Genomic DNA, 10,864 nt, shown 5'->3' with positions numbered 1-10,864 from the left:
GTGTGGTTTGGATTCAGAGAGATAATTGAATTGAATATTGAATTGAATATTGATTCAGAACCAGGAGATTAAGGTGGGTTACCTGTGAGCGGGTCACTTGTAGCCACACGCTCTTGTTCTGATTCGCTGGAATGTTCCGGTGGCTCTGGTGTGTCTGTCAACGGTAATAACTCGGCTCCCTCTATGTTCCCATTCTGGGAGACACCCTCCTGCCCTCCCAACAACAGAGACGAGCGGTTCACCTGCACAGGCACACAAAGGTTATACTGTATATACTGTTCATTTATCCGTTTGTGACACCAACTAGACACCAGCTATATCCCCTGTAGGAATTGTGTGTTTGTGTTTACCGGGAATGCCTGCAGCCCCTCCTGTATGATGAAGCCCTCCACCAGGTGAGTTAAGACACGCCTCCCGCCCTCTGGCCAGACCCTCTGTGACCAAGGCTTGCGCTCCAATAGACTGAAGGTCTCAGGGCGGCTCTGTGATAGGCTGAGGCTCTCTGGGTGGGAAGGGCTAACAGGCAGGAGAGGAGGGGGGAGATCAGATGAAAGGGTGAGGAAGGGTGAGGCAGGGGGAGACTGAGAGGAAAGACTGGACAAGACTGGGGGAGGAAAATTGATTCAGAACCAGGAGAGGAGAGGAGGAGCAGAACAGAGAAAGAAGACGGGGTTCTGAGGGGAATGTTCCGAGGGCTCTGGAGAGGACAGAAGAGGGAAGACGGGGTGGAGGGGGAGAGAGGAGGAGCAGGACAGAGGAAGAAGACGGTGTGGAGGGGAGAGAGGAGGAGAGGACAGAAAGGAAGACGGGGTGGATCCGGGGAGAGAGGAGGAGCAGGACACCAGGAAGAAGAATGTGGAGGGGGAGATGGAGGAGAGCCCAGAAGAGGAAGACGGGGTGGAGGGGGAGAGAGGAGGCCAGACCCTCTGGACAGAGGAAGAAGATGGGTGGAGGGGGAGAGAGGAGGCTGAGGACAGAAGGAAGACGGTGGTGGCAGGGAGAGGGGGAGAGGACAGAAAGGGGAAGACGGGGTGGGCAGGGGGAGACTGAGGAGGAAAGGACTGGAGGAAGACTGGGGTGGAGGGGGAAGAGAGAGGAGAGGAGGACAGAAGAGAAAGAAGACGGGGTGGAGGGGGAGAGAGGAGGAGAGGACAGAAGAGGAAGACGGGGTGGAGGGGGAGAGGGAGGAGAGGACAGAAGGAAGAAGGGGTGGAGGGGGAGAGAGGAGGAGCAGGACAGAGGAAGAAGATGGGGTGGAGGGGGGAGAGAGGAGGAGAGGACAGAGGAAGAAGACGGTGGTGGAGGGGGAGAGAGGAGGAGAGGACAGAAGAGGAAGACGGGGTGGAGGGGGAGAGAGGAGGAGAGGACAGAAGGAAGAAGATGGGGTGGAGGGGGAGAGAGGAGGAGAGGACAGAAGAGGAAGACGGGGGTGGAGGGGGAGAGAGGAGGAGAGGACAGAAGAGGAAGACGGGGTGGAGGGGGAGAGAGGAGGAGCAGGACAGAAGAGGAAGACGGGGTGGAGGGGGAGAGAGGAGGAGAGGACAGAAGAGGAAGACGGGGTGGAGGGGGAGAGAGGAGGAGAGGACAGAAGAGGAAGACAGGGTGGAGGGGGAGAGAGGAGGAGAGGACAGAGGAAGAAGATGGGGTGGAGGGGGAGAGAGGAGGAGAGGACAGAAGAGGAAGACGGTGGTTTAGGGGGAGAGAGAGAGGAGAGGACAGAAGAGGAAGACGGGGTGGAGGGGGAGAGAGGAGGAGAGCACAGAGGAAGAAGATGGGTGGAGGGGGAGAGAGGAGGAGAGGACAGAAGAGGAAGACGGGGTGGAGGGGGGAGAGGAGGAGAGGACAGAAGAGGAAGACGGGGTGGAGGGGGGGAGAGAGGAGGAGCAGGACAGAGGAAGAAGATGGGGTGGAGGGGGAGAGAGGAGGAGAGGACAGAAGAGGAAGACGGGGTGGAGGGGGAGAGAGGAGGAGAGGACAGAAGAGGAAGACGGGGTGGAGGGGGAGAGAGGAGGAGAGGACAGAAGAAGAAGATGGGGTGGAGGGGGAGAGAGGAGGAGCAGGACAGAAAGGAAGATGGGGTGGAGGGGGAGAGAGGAGGAGAGGACAGAAGAGGAAGACGGTGGTGGAGGGGGGAGAGAGGAGGAGCAGGACAGAGGAAGAAGATGGGGTGGAGGGGGAGAGAGGAGGAGGAGAGGACAGAGGAAGAAGATGGGGTGGAGGGGGAGAGAGGAGGAGAGGACAGAGGAAGAAGATGGGGTGGAGGGGGAGAGAGGAGGAGAGGACAGAAGAGGAAGACGGGGTGGAGGGGGAGAGAGGAGGAGAGGACAGAGGAGGAAGATGGGTGGAGGGGAGAGAGGAGGAGAGGACAGAAGAGGAAGACGGGGTGGGAGGGAGAGAGGAGGAGAGGACAGAAGAGGAAGACGGGGTGGAGGGGGAGAGAGGAGGAGCAGGACAGAGGAAGAAGATGGGGTGGAGGGGGAGAGAGGAGGAGAGGACAGAAGAGGAAGACGGGGTGGAGGGGGGAGAGAGGAGGAGCAGGACAGAGGAAGAAGATGGGGTGGAGGGGGGAGAGAGGAGGAGAGGACAGAAGAGGAAGACTGGGTGGAGGAGGGAGAGAGGACGAGCAGAACAGAGGAAGAAGACGGGGTAGAGGGGAGAAGGAGGGGGAAGAGTTCACAACACAAGTTAGTTTAAAGTTGAATTAATAGGCCAAGGCTAAAGGTAATGGTGGAGAGACGCTGGTACCTGCCTGATTGGTTGTCAGACTGATTGAACATGTTCTCACAGAGGTCCTCTTGGTCCACATGGGGGAGGTCTGGGGATTGCTCTATGGGACGGTCTGATGGTCTCTGGATGTTTATGGGGGGTTCTGAGGGAGGGTTCTGAGTAGCCGGGTCTGGATTGAGCTGTGGGTCTATTGTAGTCCCCTCCTCTCCTTTCATTGCATCTTTCTGTCCCCGCTCCTGCTCCTCTACTTCCATCCTCTGTCTCTGCTTTTCCTCCTCTACTTCCATCCTCTCTCTCTGCTCCTCTCCCTCTATCTTCATCCTTTCCTGCCCCTCCTCTACTTCTGTCATCTCTCTCAGTGTCTCAAGTCCCTTAACTCTCTCCATCAATGTTTCCTCTCCTCCAGTCCCCTCTTTCTCCTGTCCTCCCACCCTCGCTCCTCTCTTATCCACATTCCCTTTCTCCTCTCCTGTCACCTGTCTGTCTCCTCCCACCCTCTCTCTATTCCTCTGCCCCTCTTCAATTCCCCCCATAATTTCTTCCTCTAATCCCACCCTCTCTCTCTCCTCCCTTACCCCCTGTCTCCCCACTTCTCCTTTTGGATCCGTGTGTCTGGCCTGATAATGGAGGTAGGGTAGGGGTGTGTTGGCTTTGTGGATGGAGGAGGTGGGAGAGGGAGAGGCGTGTTCAGAAGTCCTCTGTGGTTGGGCATTGAGCTGAGGTGGTGGGGATTCAAGAACCAGGTGCTTTGATTGGACAGAAGCTGGGGTGTGTGTGTTGGCAGCAGGCTGTAGTTGGCTGCTGAGGCGGTGGGTGGAGCCAGCGGAGAGGGCAATGATTTGCAGCTGCCTTGATGCCGGCGGCAACCGATCAAAACAGGAAGTAGAACCCAGGGGACTAGAGCCTGAGCTGAGCTGTGATTGGCCTGGGGTGGTCTGTGTGGGTGGGATTTGAGATGACAAACTGCTGGCTGGTCCAGTCCACTGTCTGCTGGGCAGGGCCTGTCTGGTAGCTGCAGCAGCGATTGGTTGCAGGGCCGGGCTGTGTCTCGGGGATGCCACCCTGTGGCCATTTGCAGAATGAAGTCTGGGTCTCAGAGGGACAGAACGCACAGAAGAGTAGAGAGCTGGAGAGAAGAGAAAAAAGAGAATGATTGAATGGTTTTACTGGACATTCTATAAATCACATGTCATTCCTCCTGAACATTCTACTCATTATCACATGTTTATGACTCACTTGGAGGTGGGACTGAGAGGTGCCGGGTGGGTGTGGTCTGTCTGTCTGTTACCATGGCACTGGTCTGGGGGCGTGGCCGGAGAGGGGGGAAAAGGGGTGTACGGGGACGAGAGATAGGAGAGTGGGAGGAGGAAGAGGGAGGTTTGAGACGTAAAGAAGGGGGGATTGTAAGAGTTCCAGGAGCAGAGGGTGCAGGGTTAGACTCTGGAGCTATGGGGAGGGGGAGGGAGGGGAGAGGGGAGGAAAATAAATAGGGAGGGAGAGAGTGGGGTTGAGAGGGAGGAGTGGGGGTTGAGAGGGAGTGGGGGTTGAGAGGGAGGGAGGAGGGAATAAATAGGGAGGGAGAGAGAGGGAGGGAGAGGGGGGAGGGAGGGAGGGAAATAAATGAGGGAGGAGAGAGAGAGAGAGAGAGTGGGGGGGGAGGGAGGGAGGGAAATAAATAGGGAGGGAGAGAGAGGGGAGGGAGGGAGGGAAATAAATGGGGGTTGAGAGGGAGAGAGAGAGTGGGGTTGAGAGGGAGAGAGAGAGTGGGGGTTGAGAGGGAGGGAGAGAGTGGGGGTTGAGAGGAGGGAGAGAGAGAGTGGGGTTGAGAGGGAGAGAGAGTGGGGGTTGAGAGGAGGGAGAGTGAGTTGAGAGGGAGGAGAGAGTGGGGGTTGAGAGGGAGGGAGAGAGTGGGGGTTGAGAGGGAGAGAGAGAGAGGAGAGAGGGGGGGGTTGAGAGGAGAGAGAGAGTGGGGGTTGAGAGGGAGGGAGAGAGTGGGGGTTGAGAGGGAGGGAGAGAGTGGGGGTTGAGAGGGAGGGAGAGAGAGGGTGAGGGGTTTGAGAGGGAGGGAGAGAGTGGGGGTTGAGAGGGAGGGAGAGAGAGTGGGGGTTGAGAGAGGAGTTTAGTTGTTAAACTTGTGAGACAATCACAATCTTCAGTGGTCTCAGACTCCTAACACACACATTCTGAACTGCTCACCTGAGCGGAGGCAGGGCAAGAGGAAGAGGAGGAAGAGGAAGGGACAGGCCGTACTGTAGAGGTGAAAATCAGCTAAGAATGAGAGAGCAAAAGATACTAAGAGAGAGAGAGAAATAGAGAGAGAAGGGAGCGAGAGAGGGGGGCGAATGAGAATCTTGAACTGAGGAATCTTGAAAAAGGAGCTGACAGGTGTTGGTGGGTTCACACTATCAGCTTAGAAGTAGAGCTGAGGAGTTTACACACTATCAGTTGGTAGAAGTAGAGCTGACAGGTGTTGGTGTGTGTGTTGTTAGTTGGTAGAAGTAGAGCTGACAGGTGTTGGTGTGTGTGTTATTACACACAGTTGGTATCACAGTGTTGGTGTGTGTGTTATTAACACTATCAGTTGGTAGAGCTGACAGGTGTTGGTGTGTGTGTTGTTACACACTATCAGTTGGTAGAAGTAGAGCTGACAGGTGTTGGTGTGTGTGTTGTTACACACTATCAGTTGGTAGAGTAGAGCTGACAGGTGTTGTGTGTTATTACACACTATCAGTTGGTGAAGTTGACAGGTTTGGTGTGTGTGTTGTTACACACTATCAGTTGGTAGAGCTGACAGGTGTTGGTGTGTGTGTTAGAGCTGACAGGTGTTGTTGTTACACACTATCAGTTGGTAGAAGTAGAGCTGTTTGGTGTGTGTGTTATTATTACACACTATCAGTTGGTAGAAGTAGAGCTGAGGTGTTGGTGTGTGTGTTATTACACACTATCAGTTGTTGTAGAAGTAGAGCTGACAGGTGTTGGTGTGTGTGTTATTACACACTATCAGTTGGTAGAAGTAGAGCTGACAGGTGTTGGTGTGTGTGTTATTACACACTATCAGTTGGTAGAAGTAGAGCTGACAGGTGTTGGTGTGTGTGTTGTTACACACTATCAGTTGGTAGAAGTAGAGCTGACAGGTGTTGGTGTGTGTGTTGTTACACACTATCAGTTGGTAGAAGTAGAGCTGACAGGTGTTGGTGTGTGTGTTATTCAGTTGGTACACTATCAGTTGTTGGTAGAAGTAGAGCTGACAGGTGTTGACAGTGTTGGTGTGTGTGTTACACACTATCAGTTGGTAGAAGTAGAGCTGACAGGTGTTGGTGTGTGTGTTATTACACACTATCAGTTGGTAGAAGTAGAGCTGACAGGTGTTGGTGTGTGTGTTGTTACCATCTGGGTCCTGAGCAGCATCTGGTCTTGGCTGGAACAAGAAGTCCGACCTAGGAGCAACGCCTGCTGGGATACCCTCTGTCTGACAGGTGTTGGTGTGTGTGTTGTTACGACGAGGTGCTCTGATAGGCTTGCACCAGAGTGGGTGTATCCAGGGGCTGACAGGTGTTGGTGTGTGTTTGTTAGGGAAATGTATCTGACAGAGAGAGAGAGGGGTATTTTGGAGGTATCTTGAATACTGTATCTGACTAGGTTAAAGGAAAGTAAACCAATTGATCCAGGAATGGACGTGGTGGTCTGTGTAGTCAATTGTGTGTGAATTTGTGTATGTGTGTTTGTTTGTGCCTGTGTGTGTGTGTTTTGTTTGTGCCTGTGTGTGTGTGTTTTGTGTTTGTTTGCCTGGGTGTGTGTGTATGTGTGTTTGTTTGTGCCTGTTGTGTTTGTGTTTGTTTGTGCCTGTGTGTGTGTGTGTTTGTTTGTGCCTGTGTGTGTGTGTGTTTGTTTGTTTGCCTGTGTGTGTGTGTGTGTGTTTGTTTGTGTTTGTTTGTGCCTTGTGTGTGTGTGTGTGTTTGTTTATGTGTGTTTGTTTGTGCCTGTGTGTTTGTTTGTTTGTGCCTGTGTGTGTGTGTGTGTTTGTTTGTGCCTGTTTGTTTGTGCCTGTGTGTGTATATGTGTGTTTGTTTGTGTGTGTGTGTTTGTTTGTGCCTGTGTGTGTGTGTGTGTGTTTGTTTGTGCCTGTGTGTGTGTGTGTGTTTGTTTGTGCCTGTGTGTGTGTGTTTGTTTGTGTGTGTGTGTGTGTGTTTGTTTGCCTGTGTGTGTGTGTGTGTGTGTGTATGTGTGTTTGTTTGTGCCTGTGTGTGTGTATATGTGTGTGTGTTTGTGCCTGTGTGTGTGTATGTGTGTTTGTTTGTGCCTGTGTGTGTGTATGTGTGTTTGTTTGTGCCTGTGTGTGTGTGTGTTGTGTTTGTGCCTGTGTGTGTGTGTATGTGTGTGTGTTTGTGCCTGTGTGTGTGTGTGTGTGTGTGTGTGTGTGTATGTGTTTGTTTGTGCCTGTGTGTGTGTGTGTATGTGTGTTTGTTTGTGCCTGTGTGTGTGTGTGTGTGTGTGTGTGTTATAGTGTGCCTGTGTGTTTGTTTAATTTTTTGTTTAATTTTCAGTTACCTGTCTGCTGGCCGGGTATGGAAAGGCGTGATTGGTAGAGAGGTGGGTGTGGGGACTGGCCTTGCGTTACCATTGGTCAAGGAGGAAGTCCCGGGAGCAGAAGACATGTTGCCATGGTTTACAGAGGAGGGGGCAGAGAAGTGATGGCTGATACAGTGGGGGAGGAGCGGGAGGGAGTGAGTAGAGGGGATGTAAAGTGGATGGTGGGGGAGTGAGGGGGAAAGGAACAGGTTTGTGAGTGACTTTAGTGGGGGCATGTGTGGGTGTAGGTAGAGAGGGTGTAAGTGTGGGGGGAGTAGGGTTGGGGATGAGTATTGTAGGGGTGACGGGGTTGGGAGTAAGTGAGGGGGAAGTAGGTGTACATGTTGGGGTGGGGTTGAGTACCATAGGGGTGAGGGTAGTGAGGGTTTTATGAGTGAGAGTAGGGGAGGTGAGGGGGTTGGGTTCAGTTTAAAGGGATTGGGGGTAGGTGTAGAGGAGGAAGAGGGTGTGCATGTAGAGGTGAGGGTGAGTGTACTAGCAGAGGGAGTGAGGGTGAGTGTACTAGCAGAGGGAGTGAGGGTGAGTGTACTAGCAGAGGAGGTGAGGGTGAGTTTAGAAGGGCGGGGGGGATTCAGTTTAGGGGGGAGTAGGGGTGAGTTTAGGGGGAGTAGTAAGGTTGTGAGCAGCTGAAGACCTATTGGGGGACAGGGGCTGGGGCTCCTGGTGGGTCCCTCTCTGGTCTCTGTTCTCTCTCCCTCTCCCTCTGCTCTGCTCTGAGTGCATGTCTCCAAGGACGGGTCTGGCTCCATCCCTCTAGGATTCAGCATGCTGCAGGAGGACACACACAGTATCAGACCCCTGTCTCTGTTTTACGTTGTAGTTAATGATTTCAGCTGCGGCTACAGAAACAGCGCCACCTTTGGTCAAATCAGGAACGTTTCCCAAATTTTCCCACAAAAGCGTTGAGACCTATTGCACTTCAAATTTGTAACAAAGTAATGACTTAATTTATAATGGAAATATACGGGGATAATCATTGCCTTTAATTATCATGTTTACTATGACGATGCTTAGGCTACTTTGTCAACAAATATCCTGCCAAGAAAATCCCAACCTATTAAAAAATGTGGGTGCCATGGAATGTTCTATCAAAACCACCAAGAAATAGTAGCCTGCCCAAACCAGTTGTGACGCATGCAGCAGAGTCTATTCTCTCTATCCATCAACAAAGAGGAAATGTATGTTTGTTTATCTATAGGCTACTCCTTCTGTCAATGTCAGTGAAAGAAGGCTGAACTGCGTTTCTGTAAATTACAAATGACAGTCAGTAGGCTAAAAGGGGCGTGCGTGTGACATATTGCGCGCTCCACTTCCTGGTATTAGAGAACACAGAATGTGTATTCAACAGCAGCACGTCATATCACCAGCCCCGATAAAATTATCTTTATGACTTTGCGTCGCTTAGACGAACCTGCCACAAATATAACGTGGCAGGTAAACACTATCCTAATCAGACGCGGATGTTTCAACAACAAGTGTGAAATATATGCTACGAATATTTCAGAGTAGCTAAATGTGAGTTTATGATTAATAGAGTCACCCCAATGATTCATAAACGATCCCATCTGTGCTCCCCTTACCACCCCCACACCTCCATACCTGCCGGGGTTCTGTGTGGAGGCAGACCGCTCAGGGAAGCCAGAGAGTCGGGTGCGATGTGCCAGTCAGTCCGCCAGATGGGAGGAATGGAGATAGAGTACAGTAGCGTAGAGCTGTGACGCTCAAAGAGAGCAGAGAGCGGAGAGAGAGGCAAGACAGCACCACGCACAGTGCAGGAGGACCGCACTCAAATTGTGTGTGTATGTAGTCTTTTTTTAATGTCAATGTTAAATTAAATAAAAAACTAAATTTTTAAGCCCATGTTTTATCATAATACAAATATTTTACGGAGGGGGCACACTAACTGGGTCAGGTGCTTATGTCTATCTCCGTGCCCAACGAGGACTCGAACCAAGACGGACCCCCTTGAACACATCGACAATAGACACTCATGAAGCATCGCAGACCAAGGCAAACAACTACTTCAAGGTCTCTGAGCGAGTGATGTCACCGATTGATAGCCATTTCATACCAGTTACACTCACCCTCCTTCGTCCTCCTTCTCCGCAGTAAACCCAGTGATATGGGTCAACAGCATCAATGTAACAGTATTACTTCCGTCCCTCTCCTTGACCCAACTTAAGCTCGAACCAGGGACCCCATGCACACATCAACAACTTCCCTTCCACAAAGAATCGTTACCTAATCGCCCCACAAAAGCCACAGCCAAAAAGATGCCTAGGACAGTAGATACTCTCGTCTAGTGCATGCAGTATTGTCAGTGGAGGAGGATTGATAGTAGAGTGACATGCACCGCATTTGATGGGCAGGAGGTATGTTTGAAAAATTAATTTAATTAAGCTATGTAGCCTATTGATTCCTTCATGATGAATAAATTATATGAAAACTGCCAAGGTTGCTAGACTTTAGAAAAGCAAACAATTACTAAATATACAGAAAAATATACAGTGCATTCGGAAAGTATTCAGACCCCTTCACTTTTTCCACATTTTGTTATGTTACAGCCTTATTCTAAAATGTATTAAATAGTTTGTTTTTATTCTCATCAATCTACACACAATACCCCATAGTCGACAAAGCACTGAAATAAACATTTGCATAAGTATTCAGACCCTTTACTCAGTACTTAATGAAGCACCTTTGTCAGTGATTACAGTCTCAAGTCTTCTTGGGTATGATGCTACAAGCTTGGCATACCTGTATTTGAGGAGTTTCTCCCATTCTTCTCTGCAGATCCTCTAAAGCTCTGTCAGGTTGGATGGGGAGTGTTGCTGCTCAGCTATTTTCAGGTCTCTCCAGAGATGTTCGATCGGGTTCAAGTCCGGGCTCTGGCTGGGCCAGTCAAGGACATTAAGAGACTTGTCCCGAAGCCACTCCTGCGTTGTCTTGGCTGTGTGCTTAGGGTTGTTGGAAGGTGAACTTTCACCCCAGTCTGAGGTCCTGAGCGCTCTGGAGCAGATTTTCATCAAGGATCTCTCATCTTGAAAAAACACACACTAAAAATGTGGAAATGAATCAATCCGCCATCCTTAACACAGTAGAAAAAGTAATGATTTATTATTGAAATATTGAAATAGCATGGGCGACTGAAAAACAAATTGATACAATTTAAGGCCAAGTGGCAAACAATAATGCAGGCACTAGGGATGGAGGTGTGACCAGGCACTAGGGATGGAGGTGTGACCAGGCACTAGGGATGGAGGTGTGACCAGGCACTAGGGATGGAGGTGTGACCAGGCACTAGGGATGGAGGTGTGACAGACACTAGGGATGGAGGTGTGACCAGGCACTAGGGATGGAGGTGTGACCAGGCACTAGGGATGGAGGTGTGACAGACACTAGGGATGGAGGTGTGACCAGGCACTAGGGATGGAGGTGTGACCAGGCACTAGGGATGGAGGTGTGACCAGGCACTAGGGATGGAGGTGTGACCAGGCACTAGGGATGGAGGTGTGACCAGGCACTAGGTATGGAGGTGTGACCAGGC

At 51.2% G+C, this 10,864-nt stretch overlaps 1 protein-coding gene across 1 annotated transcript; it reads right to left on the bottom strand.

Moving 5' to 3' along the window:
• Window positions 1-6: 6 nt before the first annotated feature.
• LOC135572164 (uncharacterized) lies at window positions 7-6,197 on the bottom strand. Its single transcript, XM_065019303.1, has 5 exons — window positions 6,115-6,197; window positions 3,964-4,173; window positions 2,750-3,853; window positions 351-604; window positions 7-242 (listed from the first exon to the last, which is right to left on the bottom strand). The coding sequence occupies exons 2-5, from the start codon at window positions 4,016-4,018 to the stop codon at window positions 69-71; spliced, it is 1,587 nt and encodes a 528-aa protein (XP_064875375.1). The 5' UTR covers window positions 4,019-4,173; window positions 6,115-6,197; the 3' UTR covers window positions 7-68.
• Between the last annotated feature and the right edge of the window lie 4,667 nt (window positions 6,198-10,864).

The sequence above is a fragment of the Oncorhynchus nerka genome, linkage group LG6 (assembly GCF_034236695.1).
Source record: "Oncorhynchus nerka isolate Pitt River linkage group LG6, Oner_Uvic_2.0, whole genome shotgun sequence".
NCBI lineage: Eukaryota > Metazoa > Chordata > Actinopteri > Salmoniformes > Salmonidae > Oncorhynchus > Oncorhynchus nerka.
Note: the sequence above shows the minus strand (reverse complement) of the source record. Positions and strands in the feature narration are given on the sequence as shown.